At 42.2% G+C, this 16,103-nt stretch overlaps 1 protein-coding gene across 2 annotated transcripts in view; it reads left to right on the top strand.

Moving 5' to 3' along the window:
- Positions 1 to 4,032: 4,032 nt before the first annotated feature.
- Positions 4,033 to 16,103, top strand: part of LOC110288991 (UDP-glucuronosyltransferase 1-9-like) — a 15,098-nt gene continuing 3,027 nt past the window's right edge. The window contains exons 1-2 of one of the 2 annotated variants that reach the window (XM_021155207.2): positions 4,033 to 4,984; positions 6,473 to 6,540. In XM_021155207.2, the coding sequence (XP_021010866.2) occupies positions 4,130 to 4,984; positions 6,473 to 6,540 (923 nt within the window). In that variant the 5' untranslated portion in view covers positions 4,033 to 4,129. Of the gene's footprint in view, positions 4,985 to 5,261; positions 5,430 to 6,472; positions 6,541 to 16,103 lie in introns of those variants that run through there. The other variant, XM_029473914.1, reaches the window with a different exon arrangement.

The raw sequence follows: 16,103 nt of genomic DNA on the forward strand, positions 1-16,103 counted from the left end.
AGAGCTCCCTGGAAGCATCTCAGAATGTTGGGGGAGGGAACCTCCAGCCAGAGAGTTCTCCCCACTGCTGATATGTGACTCTGTGGAAGCGAGTGGATTGATGTAACTGAGGCTGTCTTCTTTTGGTTCTCAATTGGATTTCATTTAGGGCTGTGGACCATGACATGAGATGAGAATTAGGCATTCAAGGACCAACAGTGTCTTGGTTTATATGTAATTGTTAATGAAGATTTCTGTGAGCAGAAGGCATTTGAGGATTCAGATGTTTCCAACTGCTACATCCTTGTTCTCAGATTTGTTTGTGATACACAATGATGAAAAAGTACCACAGTCACAGAGTCACATGGTGACTTGGAAAATGTCCTGTTAGTCTTAGGTTCTTTCAGTGACCTGTGTTGTCTTTCTAAGGAAGATCATGCAACAATATTGATTATGGATCCCCTCATCTTGTCTTCCTATGGTTACCTGACATATTTCCCATGGGGGATATCTGGAAGCCTGTGTAATGCTGTGAATTACATATAACAATACAGATGTTTGTGTGGTTATTCTGTGCTGGCCCAGTATAACTTCCCAATACCTGTGGCTGTTCCTTGGTATCCATGTGCTTGAGGATTCAGCTTCCTCTTCTGCTCGTTCTCAAGTACTCTATTCCTCCTCCTCTCCTTCCTTCTTCATCTCTCCACTCCTCCTCCTCCTTCTGATAAACCTATGTAGTCTAATCTATAATTCTAGATGTATCAATTACTAAAAGTCTTAGAGAATCAGAGCTCATGTTGAATTTTCTAGTTGGATGGGACATGGACCACTGCCTTTGCCTTGTTATCAGATAGTTGATCTTACTGTTCAATGAGAGAACTGTCAGGGTGACTGACTGGGTATTACAGTAGCTTCAGGCCAAGTGAATCACAAGATACTTTCTCTGGTCAGGCAGTTTCTCAATCCCAAACTGACACTAAGCAAAGCTTCAGACAGTCTCTGAGTTTTGTGTGTTCTACTTAGGACCAGACCTGCACAGAACGTGATGCTAAAGACAGTTAGTTGCCTCTCCTCTAGGGCAGAGAGCTATGTGGTAGGTTTCTGCCTAAAATGAGTGGTCATCTGGTTTACCAAGTAAGTCAATCCTGGCTCCTTTCTGAAGTATGCAGAGTTGGGAGTTTTCCTGTCAGGGCAGAGCTATTGTACAACCTTGTCCATTGAAGGGATCCACTGACTCCCCCAGTCAAGCAGGTATAGCTCCTCCACTTCTGAAACCTGGGAAGGAAGGAGACCCTGTCCCTGGGTTGAGGTATTGGCCAACTATTTTTCTGGTTTTTATAGCCATTGTTTGGTTTCTTCTACAAGAGCCCTAGAGGTGGTAGTCTCTTAATGTGAGGGGTTAGGGGCCACTTCTTTTTCACCCTCACAGTTAAAAGACCTAGGACTTTAAAATGCTTTAAAATTTAAAGTCATTGAGGACTTTGAAAGTGGACTGTGTTTTACAAGATGAGATAGTCATGAGACTCGGGGAGAAAGAGTGCAAGATTATGGCTCAATGTGATATCTATGCTACCAGTTGGAAAACCTGGAGCTGTGGTGGTGACTTTGAATTGCCAGGTTCTAGAGTCTAGAATCTCCTGGAAAGAGAGCTCAGTGAGGGATTGCATAGGTGTGATTGGTTTGTGGGCGTGTCTGTGGTGGGGGTCATCTGGATTTCATCAATTGATGTGGGAAGACGCAGCCAACCCTCGTGCCAACATTCTGTGTGTGGCCCCTTGAATGTGTAAGAATGGAGAAAATTATCTGTATAGTAGGTGCAGATGCCGTTATTTCTGTCTGTTCTTGACTGAATGTGCTGTGAAAACTGTCTTAACTTCCTGCTACCTTTTCCTCTCAGCAGCATTTGACTGTGGCCTAGATGTGATCTTAAGTAAACCCTTTCTCCATTATGTTGATGTGAGCTGAGCATACTTTACCATGGTAACAGCATACTATGATATTATGATATGTAACTAAGTTGTCCCAAACATCTTAAAAGCATCTCTAAGAACTCAATGGATAGATGTGGGTCTCTACATCTGTTTTTATGGGGTACTGGTTGAAACTACTCAGATGATTGTTATGCTAGCTTCCTGTTGGCAAGTGTAGGAGAATATCATTAATAATGTCAGGGGTGGCCTCTCTCTCATGGCATTTAATTCAAGATGGGCCAGACATGTGTTGGCCATTTCCTCAATTACTGCTCCTGCTTCATCCTTGTACCTCTTATAGGCAGTAAAAATTGTGGCTGAAAGTTTTTATGGCTAGGTTGGTATCCCTTGCCTTCTTTGAAATCTTGCCTGGTCATAGGTGGTGACCAGTTCATGTTTGATAACTCCTATTGCTAGGTGTCTTTGCTAGGCTCACCCTCATAGATTCCTGGGAGTTTCCATTGTCCTAGGTTTCCAGCTTGTCCCAGAGATGTCCCCTACCAATTCCAGTTCTCTCTCCCACCATCCTCCCCACCCCTGATCCCTCTTGTTCTCCTTCCTCACCCTGTCTCCCACCCAGTTCCTTCTCTCCATCCACCCAGATGTCTATTTTAGTTAAGCATCTTCCCTTGGGAAGTCTCTCCTCTGAGAAGAAAGGGAGGGAGCTTAGAAGAAGAGGAGGTGAGAGAAAAGGACTGAGAGAGGAAGGAGGAGAGGCTCCAATCAGGATGTAAAGTAAGTAAATAAACTACCTAATGAATAAAAAGCCAGTGGAATATACCAGATATACAAAGACAAATCCATTCATAGTTTGATAATAGTTTTCTGCCAATGTTAAGCCTCTCAACTTGTAAATAGTGCATTGTTGAAGAGATGTTGAGCTTGTCCATAAAGGTACACAGGAGGAGGCATGTATTATATATTCATACCACACACTGAAATTAGCTTAAAGATGATACGTGATAGCATAGAAAACTTAATACCAGGAAATATTTACTGTATCTGATGAAATCATCATGACCTTGTTCTGAGAGTCTCTCCATAGAGGTCGCACTGCCCTGGTGCCTGTGGTGAGAGGAGTGCTGTGTCTACACCGTGGCGAGCCAATCCCTCAGAGCATCACTGCTTTGTACCCACGTCAAAAGGTTTTCATGATTCCTGTTTGAAGCATTAAGTGATTAGAGTCTCCATTAAAAAGACACTGCCTTACATGGTCATTATAACCTGACTGACTCAATACCAGGACTTAGTCCATCAGTCTCTCCAGGGACTGTGATGAAAGATTCAAGTCCTAGGCTCCATACCCATTGGTTCCCAGAAAAGCAGCCCCCTGACCATTGTGCCTGGAGTAAGGTAATCTGACCCTCATCATTGGAGTCAACGAGTTTTTAAGAGGTCAGGTGCTCTTCATCTTCTATCTTGTGTCCAGATGTCTGTCCAGAAGCCAGGCTTAGAAATCAAAGCCATCCTGTCTTAGAAATATTGCTTAAAATAACAGAAACTTCCTAGTGAATATCTAACACAGTGAGTGTTTCCTATTTTGACAGGGACAGTGGCTGGCTTAGTAGATGACTGAAGTCCTATAGCAGGCAGAGTCCCAAGGCTTAGGACCTGTTAGTCAAGAGTCTAAACTCTCAGATCCATGGACTCAAAGCAATATAGAGTTGATTTGAGACCTGGGAAGTCCTTTCCAACAAAATGTATCCTTTAGGGATTATCCGGCTTTGTGTGACTTCTAGCACTCTCTACCTCTTCTTGGTGACTCTCACTGTCTCTCCTGCTGAGCTTCAATTCCTATGCTGTATAAATAACCATGAGGTGGTTGTAGAGGCTCCTTTTAGGCAGTGTCTTCCTTTTTCTAAATTGTCAACATCCAAAACATTGTTTCATAACTCATTCCAAATTGTTTCTAAAATAGACATCATGATCTTTCCTAGGCAAAGTCATAGACCTTTTTTTTTTTTTTTTTGGTCAGGAGAGCACAAGAAAGTTATTTCAGTCAGCAAAGTTAATTAATTATTACTCTTTTGTGTGAATAATTAACCTGAATTTAACATCACTTGCAAACATGCAAATACATGTGTCCACTGCAATAGGTCTTGTGCCTCTACTTTATAACTGGCTTTATTATCAAAGCTTGCAGTTACAGCGACTGGATTGCTCCGGACTGTGATTTTACAATGGTTCCTGCAGCCTTTCCCACCTCTCTTCCTCTGTGTGTGTGTCTGCTACTGGCCTCTGGCTTGGTCCAGGCAGACAGGCTGCTGGTGGTGCCCATGGATGGGAGCCACTGGTTTGACATGCAGATGGTTGTGGAGAAACTCATTCACAGAGGGCATGAGGTTGTGGTAGTCATCCCAGAAGTGAGTTGGCGGATGGAGAAATCCCTGAATTGTACAGTGAAGACTTACTCGGTTTCTCACACTATGGAGGATCTGGACAGAGCGTTCAATTATTTTGCTTACACTCAATGGAAAACTCCTGAGCAAAGTATACGTTCTTTCATGACAGGCTCAGCCAGAGGTTTCTTTGAACTAATGTTTTCACACTGTAGGGATTTGTTTAACGACAAGAAGTTAGTGGAGTACTTGAAGAAGAGAGCTTTTGATGCAGTGTTTCTGGATCCTTTCGATGTGTGTGGATTAATTGTTGCCAAATATTTCTCGCTCCCATCAGTGATCTTTGCAAGATATTCATTTTGCTACTATCTTGAAGAGGGTGCCCAGTGCCCAAGTCTTCCTTCTTATGTTCCTAGACTTTTCTCAAAATACACAGACACCATGACTTTCAAGGAGAGATTGTGGAACCATTATATGTACATTGAAGACTATATATTTTGCCCCTATTTTTACAAAACTGCTGTAGAAATTGCCTCTGAAGTTCTGCAGACCCCAGTGACTATGACAGACCTCTTTAACCCAGTGTCTATTTGGTTGTTACGCACTGACTTTGTGTTGGAGTTCCCCAGACCTGTGATGCCCAACATGGTCTTTGTTGGTGGGATGAACTGCCTCCAGGGGAAGCCACTTTCCAAGGTATGTTATATATGCTTTTTCACATGAGGAGATCTGTAGCTTTGGACAATATAAAAACAAATTCTTTACTGAATTGTGATTTACTGTTTGTATTGTTGTATATGTTATTTCTTATGGGTTAGAGAATGCTTTTTTTGCCAATTTACTAATTAGGAGAAGAATTCCATATAGGTGACTTATTGAAATGGTTGTGTACAGCTGTGAGATATTTATATATAAATTCCAAGGTACAATCAAATTTTGAACTGACATGTATGACTTCACATTGTGTGTGTAGGTCATGATTAGTAAGGGGAGAGGAAAGAAAACTTTCCTGAGTAGGAGCAAGGACCGTAATGATAGACATGCCACTTCAACACAGAAGCAGGACTATTCAGGGGCAGGAAGAGAACATGTGGAGGTAAGGCTGGGCAGCTGGGGAGTGGAGTGAGCCAGAGGAAAGTACCGCACCTCTGAAAATGCCATAATGCCACCGGATCATTTGTATTCTAACCTAGAAGAGTAATTTAGAGAGAACAACAACAACAGCAACAACCAAGCTGCATTTTAATGCTTTTGTAAACATTAACAACACACTTCAAGCCTTGGAGCAGCATTCAGTATGTGTAGGTTGTTCTCTATAGGAGTACTCATACAGATTGCACAAGCTTCAAAAGTTATTGATATGATACCTAGGATGTAATGTCTGTCAGTTTCTTGTTTTTAAGAACACACAAGATAAAACAGAAATTTACATTTCAGTGTTGGACAATTGAACAGAAAAATCAAAGTGGCCCAAGGCAAGGCACAAGAATCATAGTATTGTCATATACCAGACTGTGGAAACAACTTGTTGACACATTCAGAGTTCCATAACCGTACTAAACTGAAAACCTAAGTACATCTGCAGCTGGCCTGGTGCAAACTCATGTTGGCCCCCTGTGCACTGTGTCAGTATCTGTGAGTTCATTTGAGCTTTGCTGAGTTGTTTTAGAGTGCTTTGTTTTTCTGGTGCCCTGTGTCAGTTCCTTCTCCTCAATTCTTCCTGCTTCCTCCTCCTTGGAGTTTCCTGAGCTCTGAGGGAAGGGATTTGATGGAGATATCTCCTTTAGAGCTTGCATTCCAGGGTCTGTCTCCCTGAAATGTCTTGCTGTGGGTCTCTGTGTTTGTTCCCATCTGCTGCAGGAGGAAGCAGCTATGCTGATGGCTGAATAAGACCCTGACTATGAGTCCAGCAGAATAGCAGTGGGGGTTAATTTATCATTACCTCTTTTTGAACATTCCTGAAGTATTTGGTTTTGCCTTGGCTCTTGAGTCTATCTAGATCCAATCAGTGCTAGATTTGAGTTCCATCTCATGGCATGGGCCTTAAGTCAAATCAGACATTGGTTGGTTAATCTCACAAGGTTTGTACGTCCATTACTATAACATATTTTATAGTCATGACCGAGTGTAGGTCGAACATATTGTGGCTGGGTTGATGATTACTTTCCCTTTAATATTCTGCAGCATACCTTTCCATGGCATAGACACCAGAGTATGGGTGTGAAGGCACCAGCTCCAGCTCTCCATGTTCAGTGAGTTGTGTGTGCGCTATCTCCAAAACTGGGTCCTTGCTGTCAGTGTGTGAAGAGCAAACTATTACCTTGGCAACAGCCTGGGTTGCTTGGGGATTGTCATGATTTTTTTTTTTTATTTGTTTGTTTGTTTTTTGTTTTGGCTAACAAGTGAGTTACATGAAACCCATGCCCAATATTGCAAGCTTCATTGGATTACAAGATATGGTTGGCAGGGTTTTTGTCTCCTTTGCTGTATGCATGCTTCATTGGGATTGCCCTCCTATTATAGGAAGTTTCCACTGCACTCAGTTTGTACAGAGCCACTCAAATGTTCTTCAATTCTAGCTGGCTCTTCCAACAATCTGCCCTTAGTCTCATTTCCCCTAACCCTTCCCACCTGACTCCTCTGCTCCTATCTCCTCTTTTGGCTCCAGTCAACCCATAAAATCTATTCTATGTTCCACTCTCATTGAGATCCATGTGCCCCTCCTAGTCCCTTTCTCTAGGCCTAACCTTCCAGGTTCTATGGATTGTAGCTTGATTATCACTTACTCAACGGCTAATATCCAAATAAAAGTGAATGCATACAATATTCTTTCTGCATCTGTGTTATCTTAGCAAAGATGATTTATTTCCTAGTGCCATACATTTGTCTACACATTTCATGATGTCATTTTTGGGGGTTTTCAGACAGGGTTATTCTATGTACCCCTGGTTGTCCTGTTACTCACTGTGTAGACCAGGCTGGCCTTGACTTCAGAGGTGCACCTGCCTCTGACTCATGAGTGCTGGGATTAAAGGTTTGTATCAGGACTACCTGGCTTAACTTTCTGCTTCTCTAAGATTTCAGGTCTGTTATTTAATGATCAATGTAGCTAACCTGGGCTTTTTTTGGTTTCCATATGAAGTTGGAAATTGACTTTTTCATGTCTGAGAAGAATTGTGTTGAAATTTTGATGAGGATTACAGTGAATCTGTTGATTGTTTCAGGCAGGGGGACATTTTTAACTATGACAATCCTACAGATGCATGAGCATGGGAAATCTTTCCATCTTCTGATATCTTCTACCATTTCTTTCTTCAAGGACTTGGCTAGAGTTACCAAGATATTTTATGTTGTTTAAGGATATTGTGACAAGAGTTGTTTTTCTGATTTATTTCTCAGTCTGTCATGTGTAAGTAGGAGGGCTACTGATTTTCTGAGTTAATTTAGCTGAAATTGTTCTTCAGCTGTTGGAGTTCCCTGGTGCAAGTTTTAGGGTCACTTATATAAAATGTCATATTCTCTGCAAATAAAGATATTTTTATTTCTTTCTTTTCAATCTCTGTCAGCTGCCTTATTGCTCTCACTAAGACTTCAAGAACCACATTGAATGGGTGTTGAAAGGTTGGACCACCTTATCAAAGTCATAAAGATGCTTGATATTGTTTTTTATGCATTTTGCTTGCAGATATATTAGAGACTAAGCATAAGCCTAAAAGACTTGTCACTGTTTTAGTGATCACATTACAATCTTTTCATTGAGTGACCTTATTTTGCAAGTGATAATTACTAATATTTACTAGTTTTTCATCTTTTGATTTTGTTAAGAAGACTGTGCTAACTCTCTTTAATACTTTCTTTTCATGGACATATTATGTTCTGATGTCTTATGAGGTAAGAGGTAGGATTTGTAGGTAATCAATCTGGGCATGTGCCATACTCATGCACGTTCCACACACTTAGTTACACATACTCACACAATCCACCACCATCACCATTACTTACCACTATGACCCTCAGTCTCACACACTAATTCACATACACAATGCTCAGCCACACACAATCACATATATGTGCATATGCATAGGTTCTTGATAACGAGCTTCATACAGTACAACCTCAAATTAATCCAACAAACAAACAGAAACAACCCTAGGAACTTTTATGTGTTGTATTATTTCCCATGGCAGCCATTTTTCTCATAGAGTGTTTGTATTATTGGGGAATAGATGTTATGGATGGGTATATAGCCGTATGCTGAATGACTGTATGTGTCTAGGCATGTATTTGTGTTTGCTGTGCTAGGTCCTAATTAGGATTTTTGATGATAGTCTTGTAGCACAGCACCCATGACTCTCTCTGGATTATTCTTTATAGAGCCGTAATTACATCTCATAGCAATGTAGAGTCCATGGAGTTGCCATACACAGAACAGCATCAGAGTTGGTTTGGTCTGCACCACACTTCCCTATATGAGGGGTCCTTTGGTGTGGGACATGCTTTTCTGTGAACTTCTCTAAGCATTCTTTCCACCTTCCTGCCAACTAAATATCAATTCTTACCTTCTATCCTTCTTATCCCTCTTCTGATGTTTAACCACCCAAGCACATTATAGTTGCAGAGACTTTTAGTGGACATTTTTGAGTCTTTCTGAATTCTCAAAATCAAAACACATCATTTTGTAACTGTCTTTGAAACTTGGCATTCCCATAGAGGGCATGGTTTTCCAAAGTCAAAGTTCACAAGCTTTTGTTCTCAGGAAAGCACACAAATATGTAGTCAGCAAAAGTAGCTCACTATTCTCTGAATAATTTATTGAAGGTGAGTATAACTTTACCTATAAAGACAAGAATATATGTCTTCACTGAGTTAGGTCCCTGCTATTGTACTAGAGATGTACAGTCTGACTGTCTAGATTTCTCTGGGATATACTTCTCTCCTGGCTCCTACAGTTTTTCCAGCCTTCCTTCCTCTTTGTGTGTGTCTGCATCTTGTCTCTGGATTTATCCAGGCAGAAAGGCTGCTGGTGGTGCCCATGGATAGGAACCACACATTTTACTATGAAATCTCTTTTGGGTAAAGTAGCCTACAGAGATCATGAGGCCATGAGTTAATGGTGACGGTTGGGTATATGGGCGAACCCTGAATTTTCCAGGGAAGACTCATTCAGCTTCTCACACTTGCTGGAGTAGAGTTTTCCTGACACTCAATAGAAAACGCAAGGGATAAGTATATTTTCTCTCACAGTGACCTCAGCTGAAGGCTTTTATGATATCATATTTTCACTATGTAGGAGTCTGTTTAGCAATGCAATTAGTAAGTTACCCACAGCAGAATTTTTTTAATATATTCTAGGACAGTTTTGATGTCTGCAACTTAGCGGCTGCCAAATATCTTTCCTCTCAACCTATGATGGTCATTAGAGTACCATTTGTCCAATGATCAAGGAAGTACTCAATGCACCAGTCCAGTTTCTGTTGATGGATTTTTCAATCCTAATAAACCCATATAAACCACACACAATCTAGATACATTATTGTAAGCCACATACTTAGATTGGGCAGATCTAGGGCTATACTAACTTAGTCCCTAGCCGGAAGTTCCCTTGTTACTTGCTGTTTCTCCTGGCCACTGGGTTCTAGTCCATGGTGGCTTCCTCTTCCTCTTTCTTCTCTCTCTCTCTCTCTTCCTCTCTGCCTGAAACTCCCTGTCAAGCCTCCAATCCCACCTTTGCCCTCCACTGCACAATCACAGTTGACCACTTATTGGGTGAAAGATCACATGATACCATGTGAGTTAGAATGGCAACCACCTCTTGTGCAACCAGTATTAGCATTAGGATACAAGCAGAATCAGGCCAACCCAGTACAGTTTCCCATGTTTCTAAGCTTCCCTCCTACCTCCCAGGTACATGGACATTCTCTCTCTCAAAGAGGGAGTGTGGAATTATTTTTCCTTTTTGCTTGAACAATTATTTATCATAGAAGTCATGTCTGAAACTCTCCAAGTCCCTGAGACAATGATCTCTACAAATGTCCCTTTTTTGTCGTGTACACTTTCCCAGGCCTGTGATGCTCAACATGGTTTTCATGCTGGGATCAATTGCTACCAGAGAAAGTCACTGTCTCAAGTGTGTTACCTGTCCCTTAGCATAGGACGAGTGGCTGGGTTTGGTACTAGGAGGGAAACATTTCTTATTCAATTATGGTTTGTTATATATGTTTTTATGTAGACAGTTTCTGGCTTAATGAGTTAACTTTCTGGCTAGTTACATAATTTAAGTTACCAAATCTTATAAAATTAAAATCACTGGTAAATACATACATACATATGTGTGTATATATATATATACACACACACATACATATATATACACATATATATGTATATATACACACACACATATATATATATTTCATTTAGTTATTTATAATTTTCAGATTGTTTAAAATACTGATTTTATTTCTAGCTCTTTATGTCTTTTATTAAATCTCTGGGTTCCATACTTACAAAAGTGCTTAGATGATAATTATGCTGCTTTAAAAAATCTTTGAAATTATTTTGAAATGTATATATGGGATGTATATATGGAATGCATCAGTTTATATTCCTTGTGTTAAATTAACTTATAGTAATTGGTGGGTAATAGGGTCCCTTACTTTGTCCTTTTTAAAAAAACAGATCACAGATGTCTTCCTAGGTAGAGCTTACAGATTTCCCTTAAAGATTTTAGTGCCTTAAAAATCTTCATGTTTTCAGCAACCAGTAACAACAGACAGTTAAGCTTTTGCTTCATCTTTCATGATGGACAGAATGTGCCAAGCATCCTGAAATACTTGTTTTTGGTTTAATTCTTTCCTTTTTTTTTTTTTTTGGACATTCTTATTTCTGCCTTGTGTCCTAGATACAGAGTGTCTATGTCTAATTCTATGCATGTCATTGCATGTGTATCATATAGCTCATCATAAAGTTTGAGAAATAGATTTGAAACTACAAATAATGTGACAGTATGACCTACGCTGGATGACAGTGGTAACTCCCTCCTGCCTTTTTCCCTCTGGATGTTGTTTGATTAATAAAGTTATATATTAACTTCTCTGAGCAATAGTATTGTATGTAGCCACATTTTTTTCTTGACAGAATTGGAAATTGAACCGTAGTTCTTAAACATGAAGTCAAAAAAACTACTACAGAGCCATATTCTCAGCCCTCCTTTTGTTTTGAGACATGACTGACTGAGTTGACCAGGATTCCTTTCAATGCCCTCTGTAGCCCAGGCTGCCCAATTCAATAGCCAGTGAATAAAGCCAAGGCCATCCCTAAAGACTACTTATCTTGATTTTTAATCAAAATCTTCAGATTCATGCAAGGGACCCTCTATGATTACCTTTTTTAAATCCTTTTATCTATCTTCCAAAAAGAATACAGTGTGTGTTGAGTGGTATTCTCTCAGGTGTGTGAGTCTGTGCACCCCAGAGTGGGACAAGAATGAGTAGCGATAAGCGCAGCACATCCCCAACAAGGTATGACACTTGTTTTTCCCTAGCATGGCATGGCCAGTGATGCACACTGGTGCTTTTTAAACTGTCTGAGAGTGAGGAAAAATATAGGAAACCATGCTGTTCATTCTGGGCTCCTGACTTTATGAGTGTTACTTGAGATCCTAGACAATGGAAAATCCCAGGGATACCCAGTGTAAGTCCTTGGTGATGGACTTGGGTCACCATGTGCACTGAGAGTCTCTCCACAGGAGTCCTGTGCTTCTGTTCTGTTGTCTCTAGGATGCTCTAGGGAGAATACTGCACCGGAACTGTGTGCTGGGGAGGGACCTGGGACAGCACTGCTTTAGATCCAAGCAAAGGCTTAAGTGACCACTGTTTAGAAATAAGTCAAAAGGGATTAGAGTCCTTGTGTGAACAATACAGACCTGCTGCCATCTGCCCCAATNCATTACTCCATGTCACGTGTCAGCCAGCATGTGTGTCCATGTTTTCCCTGCTGACTGTGCTTAGGAACCAGGCGACATTTCTCTCCAGAAGTGTGGACAAGGTGTGCTTGCTGATCACTGCTTGTGGACGTTGTACATCGTGGTGCGCACTAGGCTCCGCACCACGATGTACAACGTCCACAAGCAGCTGTGTCTATTAGATCTTGACTGGTTTCCCTGTGTCATTCCATGAGAAAAGAATGCTGGCTTTGTTGGCAAATGGCCCTTGGAAGAATATCAGAAGTGCACGGCTGCCTGACACCATNACTTTAGGTTGGGACAGAGATGGAGGGAAAGTAGAAGGTGTGAGGAGGGTCGAAACCACTGTCTCTTGGGTGAGATACATTTCGACCGGGAGCTCCACCATTAAACTAATGCTTGTTTTTACATCAAGATGGTCATCTGTTCGTGATTCTTGGGTGCACGCCAAATCAGGAGTTGAGTGGGGGGTTTCCCCACTAGGTTCTTTCATTTGGAGGTCCCACAGAGATCTGAGTGACACCCAGGAACCCCGAAAGACCCCTTGGAAGTACGTTTGTTTGTGTGAGTCTTACATGTTGTCTGTTGTCTAAGTGTGGTACTGCTGAATTTGTGTCTTGGTTTTTCAGTTCTGAGATTACAAACTTGTGTCTTTGTTTTTCTGCTCTGAGATTGTGAATCAGTGTCTTGATTTTACAGTTCTGAGATTGTGGGTTCAAGTCCCACCTCGAGCCTTGGTTTTACATCTGACAGAGTGAGGAACGAGTGTGCTTAGATACTGGTGTCTTTTATTCTCTGTTGCTTTCTTGTTTTTGTGTTGCTGTCTTGTTTTTGTTTGTGGTTTTCGTCATGGGACAGACTGTGTGTGTGTGTTTGTGTGTGTGTGTGTGTGTGTGTGTCTGTGTGACTGTGGACTTGGACTGATGTTAGAACAGAATTTGTCAGTGATAGTTAAGAAAAACAACTCGGCATGCCCCTGGCCTCTTGGAGGAGCTTCGGGAAGCAGCCGCAAGGCCGAACTGAGAACTTCTGGCTTCAGCAAGCTGGCCGAAGAGAGGTGCCATGTGGGAAACCCAGGTGCCCAGGGGGGAACACCGATTCGGAGGTTTCCCCGGGATGCCTGCCTCCCCCACCCCCCCATGGATTTCACTGCCTGCGGGACAGGCAAGAAAAGAAAGAGGGGCAAGGCCCGTGGGGCCCTGTGCAGTCCCACCTGGCTTCCTAGAGCTGCTGTGATGCCTGCTGGGGAGGGGCCGACTAGAGTTACCACCTCTGCTGCCTTTCCCTCCATCCCCGAGTTGGCCTGGTGCAGCCAGCTGTGAGAGCTGCCTTCCTTTCCCTGCCCCATGTGTTTTCTCTTTTTGGGCGGCCCCGACCTAAGCTGCTAACCAGCGAGGGAGACATCTGCCCACTTAAAACTTCTTTCCCAGGTAAGGAGCATCTACGAGTCTAATCACCAGGCTCTGACAAATGGGTATAGAGGTCTAGAAAAAGGTGAGCTTAGACTGTAAGGAAGAGCAAAGCTTCAGCAGACTCAGGAGAGATAGATGACAGTGAAAGTAGAGATGAAAGAGATTAGAGAGGTCCGAGATGAGAGAGATACCCTGAATGAGAAATATTTAGAGTAGAACCAGTAAGTAAGAGGCAGAGAAGGTGTATTACAAGAGAGAGAGAGAAAGAGAGAGAGAGAGAGAGAGAGAGAGAGAGAGAGAGAGAGAGAGAGAGGCGAGAGGCAGAAGAAAGAGAAAACAGGAGGGATCGTAGACAAGAAAGAAATGACTAGAAACTTGGCCACAGTGGTAGGAGAGAAAGAAAAGACAGGATCTAGACAGGAAACCTGGGCAACAGAAGACCGAGCCTAAGCTAAAAAGGCTTAGCTGTGTCAGACTCAAAGTTATCTATTTGAGATACACCCTTTGAGGTGGAAAACAGTGGCTAAAAGAAGCCAGAAAAAGACTGTAACTACACCAAGGCAAGTAAGAGAATTCTTGGGTACTGCTGGCTTCTACAGGCTTTGGATACCTGGGTTGGTGACTTTAGCTGCCCATTGTACCTTCTAACCAAGGAAGGGGAAGTGTTTGTGTGGACCCCAGATCACCAGAAAGCCTTTAGAGAAATGAAAAAGGCCCTACTGATGGCCAGCCTTTGCCTGACCTAACCAAGCCTTTCACTCTTTATNTGGAAGAGAGATCAGGGGTCGCCAGAGGAGTCCTTACTCAGACTTTGGGACTTTGAAAAGGGCCAGTGGCTTACCTACCCAAGAAGTTAGACCCTGTTGCCAGTGGGTGGGTTTCTTGCCTGAAAGCTATAGCTGCCATAGCTCTGCTTGTCAAGGATGCTGATAAGCTCACTCTGGGACAATAAATAACTGTAGTGGCATCCCACACTCTTGAAAGCATTATCTGAAAGCTCCCTGACTGATGGATGACGACCAACGCTCCTGTGACACATTATCAGAGCTTTTTGTTGACTGAATGAGTGACCTTCGCTCCACCTGCTGTCCTCAATCTCACTACCCTACTGCCCAAGACTTCACCTACTCATCACTGCGCTGACATTCTGGCAGAAGAAACTGGTACTTGAAATGATCTGAAGGATCAGATCAGCCTTCGCCTGAGAGTTCGAGCTGGTACATGGATGGCAGTAGCCTCGCGGTTGAAGACACCTTTTCAAGGTGGGTAGAAGCTTTTCCTACCAGGACTGAGACGGCCAATGTGATAGCCAAGAAGATCCTAAAAGAAATCTTCCCAAGGTAATGGACCTGCCTTTGTTGCCCAGGTAAATCAGGGACTGGCCAAGATGTTAGAGATTGGTTAGAAGTTACATTGTGCATACAGGCTACAAAGTTCAGAACAGGTAGAAAAGATGAATAGAATTCTAAAAGAGACTGGTGCAGACTTGGTGCTCCTTCCCCATGCCCATAATTGTCTTAAATGATGTGTTTAAACCTACATGTTGTTGTAATAATAATCTGTATGCTAAGTTAAAAGGCTTGCAGGTGGTGCAGAAAGAAGGCTGGTCACAATTGGCTACAGCGAATGAGTCGGGTACCACAAAAGACATCTCACCAGTTCCAGCCAGAGGTCTGATCCACGTACAGCTACATCATGCCCAGACCCTCAAGCCTTACTAGAAGGGTCCCTGCCTAGTTCTGTTTACTATCCCTTCTTATTCTGTTTTTGTTCTTAACCTTTGGCCCATGTTAAAGATAAAGTAAATACAGTACAGCTGGGGGCTCGTCTCCAGGGTCAATACCAACCTATAGTTAAGATAGAAGAAGAGTATGATTTCTACTCTCCACATACTTCTGAAATTCTAAGATTAGAATTATTTAGTAGAAGAAGAGGGGAATGAAAGAAAATAAAACTTGAGACCTGTGATTCATGTAATTTATGTCAAATAGCCCAAAGAGGTATTTGTGAGCTTTGAAACCTGGGGCTGAGAACATAGCAGAACAGGCCAGGACATGCCCGGGCAGGCCTGTCATTAAGACATACCTGAGACTGCTTAGCCATAAAGATAAAGAGAATGACATGCCAACTGGCCCAGTGCCTCCCTATCTCCTGCCATTCTGACCTAAGTTAAATGTTTAACAGGCTGCTAATGTTTAAATGAACCAATCATGTGAAACCTCAACAATTACTCCCCCAGCCTCACCCCTTTTCTATAAAAACCCCTAGCTTCCAAACCTCGGGGTTGAAACCACTGTCTCCTGCATGAGATACATTTCTACCCGGAGCTCCACCATTAAAATACCTCGAGTTTTTACATCAAGAAAAAAAAAAAAAAAAAAAAAAAAGAAGGTGTGAGGAGTTGTTTCTCAGGCCCAGGAGCATTTGGGACTGGTTGAAA

Source organism: Mus caroli, unplaced genomic scaffold (assembly GCF_900094665.2).
Source record: "Mus caroli unplaced genomic scaffold, CAROLI_EIJ_v1.1 scaffold_10088_1, whole genome shotgun sequence".
NCBI lineage: Eukaryota > Metazoa > Chordata > Mammalia > Rodentia > Muridae > Mus > Mus caroli.